The 23,971-nt window shown below is 38.6% G+C and overlaps 1 protein-coding gene across 1 annotated transcript in view; it reads right to left on the minus strand.

Moving 5' to 3' along the window:
• The window catches only part of DOCK4 (dedicator of cytokinesis 4), a 274,676-nt gene that overhangs the window by 67,887 nt on the left and 182,818 nt on the right, over nt 1-23,971 (minus strand). The window contains 3 exon segments of the mRNA XM_065883569.1: nt 1,634-1,709; nt 12,277-12,371; nt 23,757-23,855. Coding sequence (XP_065739641.1) covers nt 1,634-1,709; nt 12,277-12,371; nt 23,757-23,855 — 270 coding nt within the window.

Here is a 23,971-nt window from a genome sequence, read left to right on the forward strand (position 1 = left end):
CTTCAATGTTGTATCCCAAGTTTCATGAGCTCTCTGGTACATGCTAAATGGCAGATGTTTTGTTTCTCTTATAACATGTCTGCGTGTCTCCAAGGAGGCTGAGGTATAAGTTGGATTACTTTACTCCTGTGTGATTTCATTTCTGGAACCCCTTTTCATGTAGAACTGAAAAAAAAGATACGTACACTCTTTTGGATATGCTAATTGCTTTAAATTCAGAGAGTATATAAAAATTCCGTACCAAGACAAATCTTCTAAGTTCTCTTATACTAAAAACAGCATCAGAAAGAGATCAGAATAAAATTCCCAAAAATAAACCTAACCAAAAACATGGAGGACATCATGGAAGGAAACTACTTTTCTACTGACACCATGTAAAATTAAAGATAAATAGGAGAAATATTATAAAGAGTTAATATCTTTTATACATAAAGAGTTCTCACAAATAAAAAAGAATATAACACTCCAAGCAAAATAATGAACAAAAATCAAGAACATATTCTTTACAAAATATGAATTTTAGTCAATAATTATTCAATACTACTAGTTAATAACTAATGAATAATTAATAACATAACTAGTAAGAAATGTAAATTAAAGCAAAAAAAATTGTTCCCTTTATCAAATTGCCCCCCTAAATTGTCTTTTCTAGTGTTGGCGTACATATAGGCAATCAAATATAATTGGTACAGTCTTTAACAATATTTTCACTTACAAATATTTATCCAAAGAAATAGCTAGGAATATATGCCAACTTTTATTTTGTAAGAATACACATAAAAAGAGTAATTTATAAGAATAAAACAGTAGAAACAACTTGAATATTGCAAAGTAGCACTGTGATTATGAAATTTTGATACTTTATTGTAAAGTATAAAGACATATTATGGAACCATTAAAATTTCACTGGTTTCTATTGTACTTTTTGTATTTCCTAGTTACCTGATAAGGACATTTTATTAAATGTTTAATATAAAAGAGGTTATTTTTAAAAGAATAAGAAACAAAGATGTAAAAAACATCAAACACCACTAAGAAGGGAAACCAGGATAGGCACTGCCCATTTTTATTTATCATTTCCCATTTTAAAAATGGTGTATCGAGAATTCTTAGAGACCCAGGCATATCACATTACACTGCAGACTTACACAGAGATCTGTCTTAAAGAATCTTACTAATCTTTCATTTTTTATTTCTTTTCACTAATTTATTCTAAAAAATGGGAAGAAGTAAAGGAACTAAAGGGTTTACTTTGTAAATACATTCTTCACATAAACTCTATTTTAAAAGATGTCTTAAAAACATTATGCTCTAAGTTCTTTTTGTCATGCATGCATAGGGATCAAAAAGAATAAGAATTAAAATTTACAGTAACAATAAAGAAATTTCTCTCCTCTTAAGCACTATGATTTCCACCAGGTTGATAAACATATTTATAGACCTAACTTGTTCAAAAATATAATGAAAAACTCTTCTAACATTATTCATAAACTAATAGGGCCCAAGATTAACCTGAGGTAGACAGAATAACTTTCTCTACTACTAAGAGAAAGAAAATACGTGAGGTAATTTCCTGAGGGACAATGTGAAACCTTTTAGCCCAGGTAGGATAGTCATCTAAATGGATACTCACCTTATAATCAAAGTTTTCATTTAAGAAGTTCTTACGAAGTGCATCTGACAGGTACAGAACCGTTGTAATAATAACGCTAGTGATAAAAGAGAATACATTTTAAGTTGGAAACATCACGTTAGTGAAAATCATTTATCAGGCAAGAATAAAGTAACTAAGAAGAAAACCTTCAGTAAGCCTGTGGAACTATACTAGATAATTCATATTTGAAATAAAAAAGAGAACAGATGCCCAGGAAAAAACAAGAAGGAAAAGAAATCCATCACTGATATGCAGAAAAATCTATGAATTCATATGACTTAGAAGTATATTAATATCTTCATGTTTTGTAATTTGTAAATTTCCAAAGCAAAAATGATTTAATAAACCTATAATATTCTATATTTTATTAACATGGAAGAAAGTCAGACTTTTAAAAAATACAGAAAAAGAGATGGAGCCCAAAGATGAAATGGATAAAATGACAGACCATATTGAGTATTTATTAGACATCTTCTCCTGCTCTCTCCCGTTTAAGGTGTTAGGGGGCATGTAAGAGCTTTGGAAGGCAGATTCCTTCTCTCATGGTGACAAGATTGCCACTAAAGAAACCATTACAGACTGTGAAATTGTCTATAACCCAGTACTTAGCTATGTGAAACTGACAGTGAGTGTTACAGCAATATAGAGAATGGGGCATCTCTGAACTGGAGAAATTAGGGAAAGCCTGTCAGAGGGGGCATATATAGTCATATGTATTTTGTTAGGGAGATTAAAAAAGGAAGATTTGGTGAGTATTCTTGGTTAACTCTTGAGTTATCCATTTTGTTCAAAATCTGCTCCTTTTTACAGCTAAAAGAGTATATATTCAAAATTGAATGTATTTCCAATTGGTTCATTTAATGTTAGATATAGCATTATATTGAAACAAGATAGGTCACTCCCCAAACCACCCAAAACCAAGCACCAACGTATAAATGATTGATATTTAAAACCTCTTTGGCCTTTTTTAAGATGCACGCATAAGTAAGTGCTTGTGATGTGATGAGACCCCAGCTCTCATTACAGGATTTGTAACTGAAGGATATAGCTGTCTGACCCTATAGGTAAAACAACATGAAACAAAACAAAACACCCCCACCAACCTCACACCTCGGTTGTCCTACTGGTAAAATATAGATTAGAAGAGTATTTACTAATTACAAGAATATTTATAGTCTTTGAAGAACTTAAATGTTCATTATTGTAATCTGCTGGAAAACTCACTATTATAGTCTCCTTGTGGGGCAGGAGAGTAAGATTAGCGAGGTTAAGGAGTTGGATGGTTGAATGTGGAAGCTCAAGGTAAGAAGAGGAAAGAGAAGAAAATCACCATTTTCATGGGCATTTGCTCTACCATGAGCAAGCACTGTGTTACATACATGTGCCTTTTATATGTCATCTACATCTTTCAGTGAATTATCCTACGAAAATTAACTATAAGTAAAGCCTATGAGATTGAGAAGTCCTGTGGTTTCTCCTCCCCTCTCGAATGGCAGATATCAACAGCGAATTTCCTATCAAAGAGACAAATCACCTGCAAGTAACAGGTGTGTAAAGTGGCAATTGTCCAGACACTGGTGAAATCAATAATGGTAACTGATTAAGTCTCCCAAGTAGTTAATTCAAATCTTACTATATGAAACTAAAGCTTACTTGTCAGAAAATGAAATGCTATCAGGCAAGGAAGGGACTCTTTGCCCAGCATCTAGTAGATTGTGGGGCTTCTAAGTTTATTTATTTATTTTTTTAAATTAAAAAAAAATTATTTTATATTGGAGCCTAGTTGATTAAAAATGTTGTGTTAGCTTCTAAGTTTAAAAAAGAAAAATTTGCATCCTTAACAAATGTTCTTTGACATCCAATGGAGAAACACACACAGTCCCACTACACCTGAGTTTTACATCAAAAACCACCTTCTGGCCCACAACTCTAGCTTGGATTGTTGTTCAGAAACAATAACCTCTAGTGTTAGCGAAACATGACATATCTGGGACTTGGGTTATTGGGCCCAATGCTCCGGAAAGGAGCCACCAAACTCAATCTTCCAAGTGAGACAGATTATTCCATGGCAAAGATTACTCACTTGTTATTTATATGCTGGGTCCCAAACACATATACAAAATCCATGGCTTCGGGCTTCCCTGGTGGCGCAGTGGTTGAGAGTCCGCCTGCCGATGCAGGGGACGCGGGTTTGTGCCCCGGTCCGGGAAGATCCCACATGCCGCAGAGCAGCTGGGCCCGTGAGCCATGGCCGCTGAGCCTGCGCGTCCGGAGCCTGTGCTCCGCAACAGGAGAGGCCACAGCAGTGAGAGGCCCGCGTACCGCAAAAAGAAAAAAAAAAAAAAAATCCACGGCTTCTTGAACTGTGCTTTCTGGTAAACAATATGGAGCCTCTCTGGCTTTATGAAGAACCCATGAGTCTCATCACTTGGGAGCTTTAAAAACACAGATGTCAGGATCACACCCCCAGAGATTTAATAACTGGGCTGGGGTGCGACCTGGACATCAGGATTGGTAAAGCTCCCCGAAGAGTCTATGTACACCCAAAACTGAGAAACACTGCTCTAGACTTTTAAAAGTTAGACAAACTTTCCCGGGTACCTGGTAATCTAGTTACGATGCAGATTATGATCCAGCAGGCCTGGGAGAGTGCCTGAGGTTCTGCATTCCTAACAAGCTCCAGGAGATGTTAATGCTGTTGATTCACAATCCACTCTTTGAAAAGCAAGGCTCTAGAGAGGTAGGTCTGAGTCAGAAGCACATTCCAAACAACACTGCTTCACATTCTCCTGCCTTCTAGAATTTTAGGCTGATGACTACTGTGGTTCTTTAAAGGGTCTTGCATCCTTGCTCTGGATTGAACACCTCACCCTCTTATCTTATCAAGGCTACTTTATCATCAGGCACAAGAGGTACAGGGTACAGGGCCTTTGGAAAATATTGAGCCTTGAAAAAGTGTTATGGAATCAAAAACTAAAACTGCAAAATAAAAACTAAAAAAAAGGTTCATAACATGTCCACAGAATGCAACATTATCATTTTCATTAATTGTCTAATTTAATATTCATACAACTTCTTTTATATTGAAAAAACTAGAGGTTACTTTTTATAACTTAACAAGAATTCCTAAGTAAACAGAAGTGCTGAGAAATCACAGGTAATTGGAATTAAATGATTTACTCCATAGGCCAATAATTTAAAAAGCAAACTGTAGAAATTGCTTTTCATTCTGGCATGTGGCATGTGGGTCTATTTAATGTTTGATATGATGAAGGGTAAGACCTCCAAAAATAAGACTCCTCAGGGCTAGAAAGATCTTAAAATGACTCTACTTCAATTGCTTTTCATTTATGCTCATAACATTCAGCCCAAGTCACAGAGGCAGCTCCCAAAGCTTTTTATGTCTCAGCACTAAGACAGTTTCCTGGCACACAGGTCTCCAAGCCAGCTAAAGGCATATATACATTATTACTCCTTCACTGTAGTGGATACCTGTAGCGTTTAAGGATTTTTCTTTACTTGTTCTAATTTATCCAAAACCGTGTGGCTCCTTGGGTTTTATTCTTTTACTCATGACTCAGTTTCTGAATATAGGAACATTTTAAATCTCAGCGCTCCAACTCAACAGCTAAGAAAGGCTTTGCAATCTTTTACTACAAACGGTCAAAATACTGATGTCTGCTACAGAAATGCAGGCATAAGGATCACTTTTGACAGCCCTAATCTATGGAACAGCATGATAAATGTATACATAAAAGGGAAACTGGTGCACAAGAAATCAAAGCTTTCTTCAAGTTTTCCAGTTGCCACTTCATTCCTGGCATTTAGAAAGTATTTTTTAAGCAACGCTATCCCTCCTATAGAAACCTCATCTCCTATAAATTGTCCTTTTGAAAACTACTCCAACCTGATAATTTGCTGAAGCAAAAGCCCATCTCCATAAATTATAAATGGATTGAGAGGAGCACCTTTTGGATAAACTGGGCATCAACAAGGCTGATGTTTGTGCACTGAAAAGCTATGGAGATCTAAATTCGGAGTACGACAATTTCCCTACAACCTGACAGGTTAAGAGGGCAGAAGAAATCACCACAAAGACATTTAGGGCAGATAAAAATCCTGGACAGCCATCAGGGAAACTGATCTGAGCTAGTGGTCCTCAAATGTCAGTACATGAGCAACACCTGAAGGTTACATAAGACTTTAGGGCCTCACCAGTGCCTATGGCTTGGTGAGATCACACCGGGGCCCAGCCAGGTGATTCTGATGCACGTGACAGTTCATTCTGAGGTCTGGTGTTACAGATGGAAGAGAAGACAAACAAGGGTTGGAACTTGGAAAGCAATGACATTTGGGGAATTTGTCCTTGTTAAACACTGCATCATCAAGGGCCTAGCCCAGTGTTTGTTGAATGACTATAGCCTCAAACCTGTATTTAAATGTATGCTTTGTGATAATTACTTGCTGTACTAGATAATTCTAAAATGTAAAGCTTGTAGAACTTTTTATACTTTTCTATAGATATTTTGAAGAAGAGACTGAAATTAAGACAGGCAAAGCTGATGGAGAAAGGCACTCCAAGTGGAGAGCACAGAATCCGCCAAAATGGGGAAGAAGGAAAAGGATCAGTAATTTTGCTTTCGGTGAAGGAAGCATGCAGTGCGGGTGAGGTAAAAAGAAAGAACAAGAATTGAAATGGAAGAATTTTTTAAAATTCCTTGACCTCCTCCTCTGGGCAGTATTGGCAAAAAATCACTCATGTCACAAAAGCCTCAGTTTTTCTGACCTATTAGGCTTAAACCTTAATGTATTCTTGCCTTTCCTCATGTATTCACTCTCTCTACCAGCTCCTCACAACTCACCTGGAGATGCAGTGTACAGGCAATTCTTGTGTAAATATTTGCTATAACTATCAAAGTTTTTGGTACATTCATCTCAGTAATATATAGTTTTGATAAAAATCACTATCTTTCCTCCCGGACAGTAAAAGTGTTTAAAGATAATTACCCTAATAGAAAAACACCACCATCAACAAAAAACAATAGTACAATGGGTGTTCAACAGATCAGCTACTCTAACATAAAACTTTTCATGGTCAGTGTCACATACTCTGTCTTCCTTCCTGTTACTATGGAAAAAGTATCAATGCTCCTAGCTAAGGCCAAGCTTCTTTGTGTGCACTAGATCAGTGCTACTCTGAGTGTGGTGAGCTTCCTTCACTGAGAAGTCTCACCACAAAAAACAACGTCAGATGAACTAAACTGCATGCTTACACAGTTGATTTAGTTTCCAGTGCAAGTCGATGGTGGACAGGTGCCACCCTTTAGGAAAGCTGACAGACAGGCACAATGAGAAATACTTGCTCTCATCCCTACTTGCCTATCCAAGGACACCGTTCCTTCACTTGGGCCTGATTTCTTTAGCACCATCAATATTTCTCTTTTCTGTGCCCTTCCTATCAGTAAACCAACATGCATAATATTCCATATTTAGAAATGAATCCTAGTACTCATATCTCCTTCCAGATATAGCCCCATTTCTCTGCTCCCTTTTACAGCAAAATCTTCTAAAGAGCTGATAATTATTGCTTTCACTTTCTCAATTCCCATCTGTTCGCAAATTCACTCTAATAAGACTTTCATCTCCAACACTCCACGAAACAGCACTTGTCAAGGTCACCAATATCTACACCGCACTGCCAAATCCCAGGGATAATTGTCAGTCTTCATCCTCCAACCTCCCAGCAGCTCTTGATACTCCTTCCTTCATGAAATATTTTCCTCATACGGTACTATACCCTTCTGGTTCTCATCTTTCATCACAGGCTACTCCTTTTCAGTCTCTGTTGCTGGTTGCCTCTCAACATTCTGGCCTTTGAATGGTTGGCATGTTCCAGGGCCCAGGCTTAAGTAGTCTTCTCTTTTCAATCTATACTTTCTTCTAGGGTGCTCTCATTCAGTTTGATGGCTTCAAATACTACCCAATGCTAATGACCCTCAAATGTATGTCTCTAGCCTTGACTTCTTCTCTGAGCTCCATACAAGCATGTCCAGCTTCTTCTCCTACATCTCTACTTGGGTATCTAGGAGCATCTCAAACTTCTGTTCAATACAGGATTCCTCACCTCTCCCACCCCTAACGCTACTCCTCTCTCAGCATCTTCCATCTAAGTGAAAGGCACCATCATTTGTCCTTCTGTTCAGGCCAAAATTCTAAGAGCTATCTTCAAATTTTTTTCTCTCTTGCCCACAGCCAGTCATCTGCAAGTCTTATCATCTCTGTCTTCAGAATTGATCTTCTCACTACCTTCACTGCAATCCACCTATTGAAGCCATCATCATCTCTTACCTGGACTGCTGTATTAAGCTCCTAACTGGTCCTTCCTGGTTTCTCTCTTGTCTCTCTACCCCCTAATATCTGGACCCTGTCTTCTTCCAACCTCATTTGTACTTGTTCCTTCCCTCCTGACATTTCTGCCACACAGTCTTTCAGCTCCTTGAATGTGCCATCTTCACTCTGACCACAGGGCCTTTGTATATGCTATTCCTGCTGATAAGAACAGTCTTCCTTTGCTATCTGCCTGTTAACTCCTGCTTTAGATTTCAGCTCAAGTTTCACTCCTTCAAAAAAACTCCTCCTATCCTAGTCCAGAACAAAGTTCCTTTCATAACCCCTCTCATAGAACTGTGCTTTTTATCTCTATGACATTTATTTTTACACGTTAGACACTGGAAAATATGTACTGAATGAATAGGTCAGTGAATGAATAGATGACCTTCCCTAAGAATCTTTGATTCAATAAATCACTTATTTGCTACACAGATCTCATTTGAAAGCTAAACTGGTGAAGGCAGTAATCAGCTAAACAATTCAGTGTTTGGTGGGAAAAAAACACACACAAAAAAGTATATGTTTGAAGCCAAATGCACACAAGATAAACAAAATAAGGGCCTGAAATTTCAGCTGCAGGGCCAGGGAGTTTTTACTCTTCTCTGTAAGTAAGTCTGTTACAAGATTTATCTCCTTGAAAATATGTATAAAGCTGTAACTTTATTTTTGTACTGTATTTTGCAATGTGTATGGAAGGGGGTGGAGAGAAGCTTGTCTCAAAGTGTCCTGTATTTTTGGTACTTAATTTTCATCTCCCTTATGTTCTCTTTCTCAGGTTGAGCAGTTGTCTTCATCCTACCAAGAAATTACAGTGGATAGGCACAATAGAGCTTTGCAAGCAGGCAGAAGTCAAGTTTCTTATCCTTGTGAAATTTAGCCTGGACGCACTTACTACGTTACACAATGTGAGACATTCAGGTAGAAATAAACAAAAGACCATACTAATCGCCAGGTGTCTGTAGTCACAGCTTTCGGCAGGACTTCACATAAAGCCGAGAAGCTACAGGATTTGGGACAGCACAGTTGACGGAAGAAAGTTAAGGGCATTTAACTGACTTGAAAACACAGGAAGAAAGGACCAGCACATAAAATAACATATTTTGCGGGATGAGCTATTCAGTTGAGTTCAAGTGTAGGGCAATGGTGACTTCTCGGCCAGTTACTATAAATTTGACACGTATTAAGCAAACAAGTGGGTTGTAAAAGTGGGAGTCCAGGTTGAAATGCCTCTTTGAGGGGCCCTTATCAAATATTTGTCTAAGAGAGTTAGTATCATGGAAGAAAAGGTGGTCAACTTCAGGGACCTAGATCTAGCTTCTGCAACTTGCTTCTATATAGTTTAACAAAGTAAAAACTTTTTCCTTCTGGTGTGTGCTCTTTAATATATTTAAAATATCTTTAACATCTTTCAGAAATTTATTTTTCTACCAATATTATTGAGGTTAATTGTTTTTTACAGATAAGGCACAAATAGCTAAAGGCTTATCTCTGAACTACATTGCATTTATAGCACAAGAAAGATCCCACAGGCTTTCATAATTTGAATGGGAAATGGCTATGGCAGTTAAATGAGGAGAGGAGAGGGAAACTGAACAGCAAAGAGCAAGTGGTCTGTTCCAACTTGGCAGGTGCTTTACCAGGCCCTGGGGTCCTGTCTGTGAATCAGGTTGGATCTGCCACAGCCCGTCATCGCCAGTGGAAAAGTAGTGCCAGATTCCTATCGGCACTGACTTGGGTGGCAATGGAATGATGTTATTGCATTCAGCAAACGCTTATGGCCTTTTTTCTTGGGTTTGCTATGGGACTAATCTTCTGGTTAAATGCATTACACAGAGCTCATCTCTAACAAAATCATGCTCCTATTTGGTTAACATTATAGATGAAAATCTTGAACACCATATGTTTACTTGAAAACAGAATCTAGACTTCCAAGTCTTCTACCCACTCATGTGACAATAAAGTCTTCCTAAAGGGAGTAGAGATTTTTAGGTGGGGCAGAGCGTGATGGCATCTCATATCAAAAGCCACATGGTTGCCATGGTTTTCAGAAGCTCAAGCACCGCCTTTGTACAAAAGGAACAAAATGTTAAATTTACTTTCAGTTTGAATTTCTGTCACTGAAAATTCTTTTTTTCTTTTTAATAACAGCTGCTGGTTTTCTTTCAATTTAATTAATTAATTAACTTATTGGCTATGTTGGGTCTCGGATGCTGCACGTGGGCTTTCTCTAGTTGCAGCGAGAGGGGGTACTCTTCATTGCAGTGCGCGGGCTTCTCATTGCGGTGGATTCTGTTGTTGTGGAGCACAGGCTCTAGGTGTGCGGGCTTCAGTAGTTGTGGCTCGCGGGCTCTAGAGCACAGGCTCAGCAGTTGTGGCTTGCGGGCTCTAGAGCGCAGGCTCGGTAGTTGTGGAGCACAGGCTTAGTTGCTCCGCAGCATGTGGGATCTTCCCGGAACAGGGCTCGAACCCTTGTCCCCTGCATTGGCAGGCGGATTCTTAACCACTGCACCACCAGGGAAGTCCCCCACTGAAAATTCTAATTCAACTCAAAATATCCCTCTGCACACAGGGCAGGCAGAATGGCCAAATGATGATGCTGTATGATGATGATGTCAGCAGCCTGGACCCCTTCCCATGTGGCTCCCTGGAGCACTCCATAGCCCTTGCCAGGTACCCGGAATATTTGCTCTTTGGTAATAAGGCCAGATACATGACCAATGGCTCCCACTTAAATCTGTAGCATCTGGACATCCAGATGAAGAGATATTTGATTCTACTCACAGATATCAAGCTAAATATGCTAAACTCTAAAGAGAGCTATTTCAGGAGTCTCAATTAGTCTTCAAAATGGAAAAGCTGTTTCTGTACTTATGTAAAATATAATATGCCATATTATACTGTTTGTTACTTCACCAAGTTTTTAACACAGCATTTTAACACCTCCCCATTTATAAATGTATACTGCAGCAGAAGCCATATTAGGCATATCTAATCAAAATCAAACCCGATTTTCCTGAGGCTGTTACCACCATCATATCTGGGCATCTGGGGAGGACATACAGCATCCTTGGCCTATGAATAGATACCTGGAGAATCTAACCTTCACCCTAAGCATGGGAGTGCTGGGGATGGGAGAAAAGGAAGAAGGAGAGGCAGGCATATGTGGGCTTGAAGGAAAGAATGCTTATGAAATAGGATAAACTACAAGTGTGGAGATCAGGCCACTTTCCTAAAAAAACTTCATCTTCATTTTGTATCCTGAGATACTAGAGGCAAGAAGGGTGACAGCAGATAAATCCATGACACTGTGCCCTCCAGGAACAGCTCCTGCCATTCTGACCATCCCCTACTCTCCTTTCCTGACTCCTATTCATCCAAGTATTGACCTCAGATCATTCTACCTCCCCCGCCCCCCGATATGCTTAATACAAGCTAATCTAATCAACTCTCAGAGATTCACTTTTACATCAATAACTTCCCATATGTCTGTATCTAGTTCTGAACTTCCTTCAGAGCACTATTTCAGCCTTCTGCTGGTCACATTTCTCAGGTGTGTAACAGGATCTTCAGTCTTCATGTGTCCCACTCAAGGGTCATATCTTATTCCCAGTGCTCAGTACATGGGAGATGCTTAATGGACTCTGCTGAGTTAAAATGAATTAAGAAAGATCAGAAACGACTCAAGTGTCCAGCAACAGGGCTGGTTAAATAAACTATGATACGTCTAGTTAATAGAATATTATACAGCTACAAAAGAAAAAGAAACCATAAATGAATGAGGAGCTTTCTATGTGTTGATTTGGAAAGACTGCCAGGATTTAAGTGAAAGAGAGATGTGCAAGGGAGTTTATCTATTGTGCTACCTGCTAGGCCCTGCATAAAGGAACAATGGAAGGACATGTAAGAAACTAATAAAAGTGGTTACTTCAGGCTGGGGGTAGGTGATAAGGTAATGGGAGGGGGACTTCTCAAGGCATACTCTGTTATACTGTTTGATTTTGAACTATGTTAATATATTGCCTATTTAAAACAAATAGTAATCATCAAAAAAAAAAAACAAAAAATAAACAAGCAAAAAACCAAAAAATGAGTGAGAAATTAATTCAGAGGCAAAGAAAAAGAACTCCAGGATTTGGAGGTTTCAAACTTGAGATCAAAGTGAAAAGACTGTTTTGCAGTCTCCTCTCCCCCTAAGCAATGAGCTGCAATTATTATCAGTGTAAATGTCTTACTTGTTAGCCACCAAGCGCATGACAGTCCAGTCCTTTGGGAACATCTCTGGGCGTATCAATATTCGGAACACAGTAAAGATCTGCAGCAGGAAATCCTTGGATAAGGAGGAAAGAGACAATTTTACTGAGTTATTATAACTGTCAACACACACACGCACACACACACACACAGTGCTGTTGTTACCATTTCCAAAGCAATTACAGAGAAGGGAGCCCTATTTCAATAGTTTACCCAGGAGAGGGAATCATTGCCCTTCCCATTCTTAGCACCCAGCTGGTTTGCTACCCTTCCCAAATGTTCCTTCTTCCTTCTCTTTCTCATGCACAGTGGAAATGACTTTTGGTTTTTCTTCACAAGCTCCAAAAATGTAGGTTTTAGAAATAAAATGGAAAACTAGTTAACAGAAGATTAGCAGGGAAATGTATTTTCTTTCTTCTATTACAGTGTCCTAAACTTCAGAACTTTTCAACTCAAGAGAACTGTAAATGGTCCTGGTTCGATTTTGTTTTCCTTTAAGTGGGTGTCAAAATTTAGAAATGTTTTGCTTAAGATGATTTCATGTTCATTAAAAAGCATCTTAAGCAAAAATCCCATATTTCTTAGAGGGCATTCTGAAGATGCAGTATTAATGGGATGCATGCAGGTTTATAGAATCTGAGGGTCCTATGCAGAATAAATAGAAATAATGGATGTGCACTAAGCTGAGCCCAGTGACAAGTCCTTAGAAGCTAAGAGAGTGTCAAGGTATTCTTCACAGAGATGCCATACCAGGGGGAGTGGTATTTACGGAGATGTTATCTTTAAAGAGATCACCTGGAAACACTCTTGACAAGAAGCTGTTGTCAGGCGTGGAAATATTTCTTAAAACGTTACAAGAGATAGGTTCAAAGTGCTGGAGCACATTATATTTAACAAGGAATCAAGAAGATAACACACCGCAGGTAAAGAATAAAATGGAGCTTGCCCTACTCAAAAAGAGATTGGCTCAATCTAGCTATCATTTAGATTTATTAACTAGAAAACTTAATAATTTTTTTTGTAACTTAAGTACTGCTAGGAAAATATATTTAACAATCTGATTGAAGGCAACAGTATGGTTTTGCTTAGAAAAAACACCCCAAACACATGAGTTTTATTTGCCAAACCCAACAATACATAACAATACATAATGTCAAGCACGTAAGCTGCTTGAACGTAAGATTACAATTGTCACTCATACCATTAGAAGACAGATAGAATCTAGAAAACTAAGAAACAGGTGGGAGCTGTGTGTGTGCGTTTACATATTCTAACAGCTTTGATCAAACCCATAAATATTTTGACAAGAATTTATTTTAGCTTCTTTGGCTTCAGCACACATACGTTGATGTGTGGTATGTGCCATGTGGAAACATGCCCAATAGGTCATCTTTCTTTAAATGGCCAGACAGATCCTCCCTGTGTTGTCAGAATCACCAGTTTCCCAAACGTATTCTACTACGGGTCAGATAATTTTGGAAAACACCTCCCACTCTAGCCCTCCTTTGGGATAGGACGTCATTAGCTCACTAAAACTGTGAGAAGCCCTTTTTAATGCATTTCTAAAACTTATTCCAAACGGTTTTCCGGTTGATTCTTTTGAGTTTCCCAGACATGAACACATATAATCCCTGAGAAAAATGATGTTTGCATTGTACCTTTCTGTTTTTTTTTTTTTCTTTGCAGTATGCGGGCCTCTCACCGTTGTGGCCTCTCCTGTTGCAGAGCACAGGCTCCAGATGCACAGGCTCAGGGGCCATGGCTCACGGGCCTAGCCACTCCGCGGCATGTGGGATCTTCCCAGACCGGGGCACGAACCCGTGTCCCCTGCATCGGCAGGCGGACTCTCAACCACTGCGCCACCAGGGAAGCCCTGCATTGTACCTTTCAAAGTGTTACAGCTCACTTTAGTTTCCTGTCTTGTTGCATTTGCTTAGATAGATATTAAAGAAAAAATCATGAAGGTGGTGAGTTGCTTGTTTTTTCACAGTCTACAAGTACTTAGGAATAGTTTAAATAAATTCTAAAATACTGATGTTTCATCTTTTCTCCTCCAATCTTTTAACGGAATTGGAAATTGGAGGCAGCACCCTTTGCGGGGGGAAATAGGAGAGTGTGATGTCCATTGCACTGAGAAAAAAATTGGCTGAAAAATTGGCAGCAGGAAGCAAGATATCTATCTTCTGGGCTAGCAACTTGGCTCATTCTTTTGTAGTGCAGGGGACAAAGGTGACGTTATTCCAGGTATAGGAGCAGAGACAGACAACCTGTTTCTGTACCGTCTCATTTTTTTATTCCCACTTATCTCACAAAATATAATAAAAGGCGTGCCAGCATGGGACCTTGTGCCAATGCTTATGTATTGACATCAACCTTTATTTCCCTGAAGAAAACTTTTCAGTGTCTCAAGTAGGTTTCTAAACTTTATCTACCTTTACAGAACCAAGGACATTCATTTGAAAATAAAAGAACATTATACTGAGAATCAGGAAATCTAGATTGTAATCCTGCCTCGGTCATTAACTGGCTCAGTGACCTTGTTAATTTATTTAACCTCTCTGGAACTCAGCTCTGAGGCTTTATAATGCAGGGGCTTTAAGGTCCCTTGTAGTTAGAGAAGATTAAAAATAATTAATATGATCACGTATCTATTCATACAGTATGCAAACATGTTTCTTATTTCTCAACTGTAGGCTAATGTTTTAGCAGATGGTAACACAAACACCTTCCACTGTGGTACTTACATGTAATTTAGTTCAGCAAGTATTTCTTGTCAGCTGCCATGCGACAGGTTACATTTCAAACTCAGTTCCAATGTTTTAAAGCACTAAGACCTGAACGCTAGATTCAGCATCCCCTCCCTTCCCTCCCCCAATACAATGGTATTTCCTTGTCTGTTCTGAGTGCTTTTCAGCTCTGATTATTTCACTAAACAAGAGCTTCTGCATAGATACGCGAAATTATTTTGCACACATAACGATAACTAAATAACAGATTTTTTTATAATCTAGAAAAAGAACACTGCTGTAATAATACTCCTGTTTGGACAGCACACAGAAATAAGTGTTTCTCATATGCCATCATTTCAAAATTGGCTGCCTGGGAGCAGTTTCTTTTCTGTTTGTTTACTTCAAATAGTACAACATGGTTACTTCACTGTATTCCCGGTAATTATTCAAATAAGGGTTCAAAATAAAAAAAGACAAACAGGGAGGTGTTACTTTACAGAAACACTTTTTCTGCAGTGTAAAAGGTTCAAGTAAGAACGTTCATATGAAAACCTTCAAAAACAATAAAAAGTCTCACATTCAAATAGAAAAGAAAGCCGGAGCAGTTGTTATGATGTTACATTATCATTAACACTTATTCATTTATAAATATCGGGTCCTTTAATATGTGCCGGGCACTGTGTAAGATGCTGGGGACACCTAGTGGGGTAAAATATACTCTTTCATTTATTCATGCAATAATATTTACGGAGTGCCTGCAACATGCCACACCAGAGTTAAGTTAGTTGAACGTGACTTTTGCCTTCCTGGAGCTCAGAGTTTTGTGAGAGAGACGAATGCTAATCTATTTACGCACGTGGTACAAACTAGGATACATCTGAGGGCCAGGTATTCCACACAGAGGGAAGGGCACCTCCAAGCCTCAGACTCAAGACAGAGGTTGCCCAGGCTGCAAAGGGGAGTGGCAAAAAATGGGGCTGGTAGGTAAGTAGGGATAAATAAAAGATGGATAGGGACTTCCCTGGCCGTCCAGTGGTTAAGACTCACGCATTCCAATGCAGGGGGCGGGGGTTCGATACCTGGGTGGGGAACTAAGATCCCATATGCCTTGCGGCACGGCCAAAAATTAAAAAAAAAAATTAAAAAAAAAAGATGGATAGATAAATAGAAAGATAATGATAAATAGGGACCAATCAAAGGTAAATAAATAAATACAAGGTAAATAAATCTCATACCTTTTCCCTGGTAAGCAGTTTGGAAATTTATCCTGAGGGCGATGTGGAGACACTGAGGGGCTTTATGCAGACATGTAAGAGGATCAAATTCTGGTTTTACAAAGATTTTCTGACTACAATATATAACACATTGTTTTGTGTTTACATGTACTATAGTATCAGAATAGCACAGATAGAAATCAGGTGTATGAAACAGAACTGGGGAGGCACAGAAGGAGGCCTTTTGAGATCATGAAACTTGAGTTAAGAGATTTGGGAAAAAAGCATCATGAAGTACGTAGACAGCCTGGGACACTGTCTCCTTATGTCAAGAGCAATGAATGGGACAGAGCCTTCTAGATACACATTTCCTTTACTTATGATTTAGACTATAGTCAATCTTATTTTAAAATTTTGCCACAAATTTCAAATGTGTAACACCCTTGATGCAAGGTCTGAATTCAATTAAAGACTGTTAATCATCATTATCACATTGAAACTAATATCCTTAAAATTGACTATTTAAGTACATCATGCAAAAATAACTCTCAAATCATCCTCAATCCTCAAGAACTATAGAACTATTTTTCTGTAATAAAATAAAGACCATAAGTTGAAATAACTGTATGGAAAAAGATGGCTTCTGAAGCAGGCAGACATTTATTATGACGGTTGATTCATTCAACAAAGATTTAATGTTCCAGGCTCTGTGCTTAGGACACAAAGACAGAGCCCCTACTCTCAGAGAGCCCATAGTCATCAAGAATACAAGGAAACAACAAATAATAACATGCATTGTTGCACATGCTGTCACAGAGGGGGACTGTAGTCTACGAAGGCTTCATTTAAAAAAAGTGATACCTGGGCCGGATTTTACTGCAGGAGCTGAAATCAGGGAAGGGATTAACGGGGTACAAATTAGGCAATGGAAGTGAGGTGTGGTGGAATAGGCATTTCAGGTAGACAAAAAAAAAAAAAAAAGATCCAGAGGAATTAAAAATTATCTATATGGTTTGTTAGGAATATACAAGTAATCGTAGTAATCTTAAGTGACTGGAATGAAAGGTATTTGGAAAGGGATGGAGGACAATGAGGATGGAAGGTAGACTGAAGATAAGGAAGACTTGATGAAAAGACTGGACTTTGTCCTGCAGTTAATGTAAAGTCCTCAGAGTTTTAATGTTGGCTTGAGACTTGATCAGATATGATTGTTGAAAGCTAGTGGGCCAGTATAAGGGAGATAATGAAAGGTAATAATAATGCTGTACATAACTTCCAGAACATGTACACTGTCAGGCTTAGAGCAAGATCACCACAGTTCTATATGAAAAGTCACAATCAACAAAAAACAGGAGTCTTACTGCTCTCTATATACATAAAATGCCAGGGATATGGCCCCAGTAGAAGGTAGGTGTATAATAAAACATTACTGACTACAGAAGAAGGAAAAAAAAACCCTAATCACTGCTTAGTTTTTGCTTTTGTTCACTTCTAAAATAATGGCATGTTCTAGAGAAGGAAGGAAGCGATGCAGAGGACCAGCGCTCAGGTCCGCGCTCCTACACACTTCAGGTGACGCTGTGACTCACAAGTACTTGAGGACCAAGGAGAAGAAATGGGCTACTGTTCACAATGCTGAAAGCCACTCCAACGGTAACCCTGGAGACACCCAGGTTCTCCAAGCAAGAATGAAGTTTAAAACTGCACTAGGCTTAGCAGATACTTGAGAATTACAGATTTTCAACTTTCATTTTGATTTAGAGACCCATGGGGAAATGCTAGGCCAAATCTCTCTTTGAATTGATAAGAAGAGAAAAAAAGCAGTGATGCTAGGAATAAAGAACCAAAATAAGATTAATTTGAAAATCTCAATATATAATTTGTCAGTATCAATTAAGAGTAAAATGTATATATCCCATGATCCAACAGTTCTACTTCCAGAAATTCATGCTACAGCAATAAGGGCACAAATCCATAGAGATCTATGTATCAAGATGTACACCACAGGATCCTTTCTAATGGCAAAAATCAGAAACATCCTGAATGCCCACTAAAAGGGAAATAATTATGGATCATCATATAATGAGATTCAGAAGAATGAATAATGTACTGGGCTATATAATGTCCATGGTATATTACTGTGTGAAAAGACGTGCAACCAGTATGATTCCATTAAAAAATGCGCGTGAGCATACAGCATAGAAAATAGTCTATGAGGATACACCCCTATGTGTTAACAGCAACTATCTCTGGGGAACAGAATCATGTGCGTGGAGGAAAAGAGGACATACGCTTTATTACTTTAAACCAATAGGGTTATGTGGGATTTTTAGTGTCTAATCCCAATAACAGTTATCATTTTTCATTAATATCACTCTATTAAGTTGTACCTTTCCTTACTGATCATTCCCTTATTTACTCAGTTTCTAACCTAAATGTAGATACAAAAAATTCCCCCCCCAATCACAAACTCTCCCTCTGCCAATTTAGCCTTTTTAGACGTCCTCACTTCATGAACAGAACTACCTCATTACTTTTAAAGAGCTGACGAAGGAAATGTTATACAATTTGATAGCAAAGATCTTCGTTTAGGGAAGTTTACTGAAGTGTAGGCAAAAGCTGAGTTTAGCTGCCTGAGCAAAGAACTGAGACGTTAATAGAATTCCTAGCCCTCACAATTACTTGGGAATGATGATAGTATCAGTCTTCATCGCAGGGGGTAGTGAAATGAGACGCTGCAAGAAAAGAGTTTAGCGCTGCATCTGCCTCATGGCTGAGGGAGTGGGGCTGGGGAGGTACTAAGTAACCGTTAGCCATTATCACTCTTGTTGCTTATACATATCACACTCATTTACAACTTATGATTTAGATGTCCCGATAACATTAAGGCATTAACAGAGATCGTTTTATTAGTCTTGATATTCCCAACATCTAGCCAAGGTGCTCAACAAATGTTTACTGAGTCAAGCAACTGACATAATAAAATAATAATAGTGCTTACCTCATGGGGTTCTTTTCAGGATTAAATGAGTTAATATTAATCAGCCTCTTAGAACAGTACCTTACGTGTACTAAGTTCTATATAAATGTTTGCTGTTTGAGGTCGTCAGTTCCTTTACCACAATACCCAAATCCCACAGTCCTCTAAGATTTTTGGTTTTATAATACATTTGGCAGCAAAACCTTACCCAAACTACTCATAGTCTTTATTTATCCCAACTAGAGCGAATATTTTATTTGGCTGCAGAAATACTGAGATGTTTGATTATACAGTTGACCCTTGAGCAACATGGGTTTGGACTGTGCAGGTTCACTTATACAAAGATGTTTTTCAATAGTAAATGCTATAGTACTACACAATCTGCAGTTGGTTGAATCCGTGGATGCAGAGCCATGGATGTGGAGGAAACATGGATAGAGAGGAACCACGTGTACAGAGGACTGACGCTAGGCTATGTGTGGATTTTCAACTACACATAGTTCAAGGCTCAGCTGTAGTTGCTACCCCCAATTCTACTGGAGGTGCTATATGATACTATACAGTATATGTGCCATATTATCTTTCTGAAATCTCAAAAATTCTGATTTCTGAAATACATTTGGTAGAAGGACTTCAGACAAGGGACTAGAGATCAGTGCTATCATCTTTAGAAAATCTTGTAACATAGATTTCAGTAGCATAAATACGGATACTTGACTTTGAAGAAAATTGAGAACAGGAAAACTTTACTTGTTAAAAGGTGGTATCTGAACTTTTAAAATACAGATTAAAACCAGCTGACTAATTAGCCTTTAGTAAAATAAATGCCCTCCAGTCTGCCTTCACTCCAGTTATCCCCCTTCCATTCTTACACTGGGGAAGGTGTCCTTCCTCCCAGTCAAGGCTAATTAGGTCCCTCCTGCTGCTTTCTTAGAGACCTCCCCCTGTGAGTTAGGACCTCTTTTATCTTCAATATCTCCCTCTCCACCAGCTCTGATCATTTTTATTTAAATATGTTTAAGTCTCCTCCATGATAAATATTCCTCTGACATCCCAAGTTCTCCTTCAGTAGACACCTTATGCTCCTCTTCTTGAAACACTGTCTACATCCACTATATCTTTTTCTTTTTTGTTTTTTTAATTCCTCAGTCCATGACATCTTGGCTTCTACCCTCACCAATGCATTGAAAATGCTCAAGTTCACCAAACATTCGATAATTCAATAGCGCAACCAGATAGGTCTTTCTTAACACAAATGTGATCACGTCTGTCCCTTCTTAAAACCCTCCACAGTTTTCCAATGTCCTCAAAATAAAGTCTATGCACATTCACAGAGCCTTATGTCTTACATCTCTCTTCCTCACACTGTATAGTCGGTCTATCAATCTACGAATGTTGCCTGAATGCCTACAGCATGCTAGGCAAGTTCTGGAATCTGAGGATACAGCAGTGAACCAGCCATCGTTTCAGACATCAAGAAGTTTATAACCTAGTAGCTAGGAGTTGGGGATACACGCAAACAAATAAACAAAAATATTCCAGATTCTAATAACCGTTATAAAGGTGGAATGGCAGCTGTGGTATGTCAGTTAGGATATTCAGGTGATGTTTTAGTTGAGAGATCTGAATGTCTCAGCCAAAGATGGACAGCACACTCCCACCCAGCTCTCAGCTGAGACCTCCCTTGGGGAGTTTTCCTCTAGCCTTGAGTTGGGGCTGGCAGAAATGCCTAGATGCTCCAAAGCACTGTGTGCTTACTCTGTGTCTTCACCACTCTCATTTGCCTATGTTACTGCCCATTACCAGTTTGACTCTTCCCCCTATAGGAACTGGCCTTTTTGTTTCTGGTTACATAATAATGCTGGTAGAACTTGGTATGTCGGAATTGCTCAATCTGAAGGACAGATAGAGTAATTAATAGTGTTAAAAAAATTTCCTTGGCCTGAAGGTGCAGGTTTTTTTCTTATTTTTTTTTAGGCCCGGCTACTTTGAAGTGGGAAACACGTGTCCCTTGAAAAGGTGTGTGGCTGACTGAAATGAGGGAAAGCCACATAAAACACTTTATTCAATACTTTATTATTGTTAATATGACTATTAAAGCATAAAACTCAATACCTAGATTAAACAAATCATGTTTTTCAACTTATGCTTTTCTACTATTTTTTTCTCATTCCCAGGACCTGTGAAAATATGTAATTTTTCCTATGTGAAATTTTGAAATACGAAGTCATAGACTTCTTGAGTAAAACCTAGTGGTTCCTCAGCTGTGTTAAATATTCAACTTGTGATGAAAATTAATAACTGCACGATTATTTTCCTTTTTAACCATATGGGTTTCTGTATGTAAGTGGGTAAGTTCTAAGATCTTTATCCTTTTTTAATTCTAAACTCAAGATTAAATATAAACATGAAAAACACGATATTTTCAGGCTTGGGCACATGCCAATCAACTGTCAGATAGATTACATCTGCCCAAACCTATTCTTTGTTTCATATGACTCAGCTTGTCAACTGATCCAAGGTAACTGAAAGATTCTTCTGAGATGATACAACAGTTAAAAGTCAAAGATAAGTGATCCCTATGCGTTATCTATATTGAAAAAAATCTAGAAATCTTCCTCTAAGGCACTATGAAGGCTTGTAATCATGCAAACGTTACACGGTGCCTATAACCACTGTCTTATAATTCTCCATCCCCAAGTGATAGGGATAGAGTAGGATAATTAGTTTGTTTAGCAATCCCACTAGGGAAGGGAATTTTAAGGAAGTCTGGGAGACTGCTGTAAGCTAATGACCACTCAACAAAATAATCCAGTAACCTAGCAACAATCTATACTACCTTTTAGGAAGAGCAGGTGCATTCAAGGGCCAGGCACACTCAAGCCACAAATCCTGATAGTTAAAACACAAGACAGTAGGTATGGGATCTGAATCATGTTACACGAAGTCAGGGAATTAATGGTCCTTGATGAGTAGCATTCTGCATGTAGCCAAGACAGGAATATAGGTGAAAGGGGAAAGAAACCAGGTGAAGGGGGACATTATACCAAGATCTGAGATGAACTACCATGTTTAAGTATATGTTAATACCCTTTTGCTAATACACATATGATTTAAATACCGCCATGACAGTCCCGGTTAGACCATAGAGGATCAAAGGAGGAACTAATGATGTAAGCCTTGACATCTACCCAAAAATGAGGAAGAAGGTCATCTTCTCCCCTCCCCACTTTTTCTTTGATTATAAAAGTGTAGCCCTCTTTGTTCTTGGGGCCATGCTCCCTTGCTGGCCAGCTTCTATCTCTCACAAGCATCCTATGCTAATAAACTCACTCTTGGCCTATAGCTTTGCCTCATGCTGACTTCTTTCTCTTCTGAGACAAAAGAACCTGAGCTTCAGTAAGTCTTGATACCAGGTGAGTAGTTTCAATTAAAAGACAGTGGGTTCAAATGTAAAATAGATAGCTAGTGGGAAGCAGCCGCATAGCACAGGGAGATCAGCTGGGTGCTTTGTGACCACCTAGAGGGGTGGGATAGGGAGGGTGGGAGGGAGATGGAAGAGGAGGAGATATGGGGATGTATGTATATGTATAAGTAATTCACTTTGTTATATAGCAGAAACTAACACACCATTGTAAGGCAATTATACTCCAATAAAGTTGTTAAAAAAAAAAAAAGACAGTGGGTTCAAGTCCCCTCCCAGGTCAGAGACGGTGCGTTTAAGTCCCAATCTGCGGGTGACTTGGGTTCAAGTCCCAGACCGTGGGTTCGAGTCCCAATCTGAGTTTTGGCTGGGTTCAAGTCCTATCCGAGAAAGCGTACTTAAGTGACCCTTCCATTTTGATGTTTATGTATGAAGCTGTCTAGAAACTGAAGCGATGGAAGAGAAATAAAAGTAAATACGGACAGAAGATAGGTCATTCCTGTGACTGAGGACGATCAGCTTCTAAGGTTTTAGTGAACACCATGAAGGAAGTGTTAAAGTCACCTAAATCTTAGCAAGGATTGGATTTTTACAAACCCAGCATCAATATCTTCCATTTAATGTCACTGTCAGAGTAGCACAGCATATTGATTAGACCAAAGCCCACAGAGAATGGCAAATACAGCTCTGCCTCCCTAGTCAGAATATTGTAGCCAGAACTTCTCACTGTGTTTTTAGAGGGATGAAATCAGCTAATATTGTAATACATACTCCCTTATCTGCTATTAAGGCAATATTTCTAAGTCCACGTAACTAGACTCAGTCTATTTGCTTTTGTCTCATTCGTTCTGTTATTCTGTTTCTAGGTTACTGGACTTTGATGGCAGGCATTTCAAATCCTATATGCTTCTCCAAAATAAGAATTAATTGCTTGGCTTGAGTACAGAAATTTTAAAGAATCAAGACAGAAGAGCAAATCTGTGTAGAAATCTGATAAAAAACAGAATTTAATGGAATCAGGTAAAGCAAGTGTCAAAAACCCATCTGAATGATGATGAGTAAGAACAAGAGAAACTAAAAAGATATATAAGACACTTTAAAAAATGCCACTTACCCTTAGCTCTTCTTTCGTATTGAAACTATCAAGAAGCTGTTGATAATGTCTATCTGTCATTTGCCGTAACAGGGACAAGAGACAAGCAACAAACTCCCCCTAAGAGAAAAAAAAGGAAGCGTGTTTTTTAGTAAGTACATAAAAAAAATCAGTAACTTACCTTCAACTGATCTCAAATAGAACACTTGAAAAGAAAACCCACTATGATCCAAATT

The sequence above is a fragment of the Phocoena phocoena genome, chromosome 9, assembly GCF_963924675.1.
Source record: "Phocoena phocoena chromosome 9, mPhoPho1.1, whole genome shotgun sequence".
Taxonomy (NCBI): domain Eukaryota; kingdom Metazoa; phylum Chordata; class Mammalia; order Artiodactyla; family Phocoenidae; genus Phocoena; species Phocoena phocoena.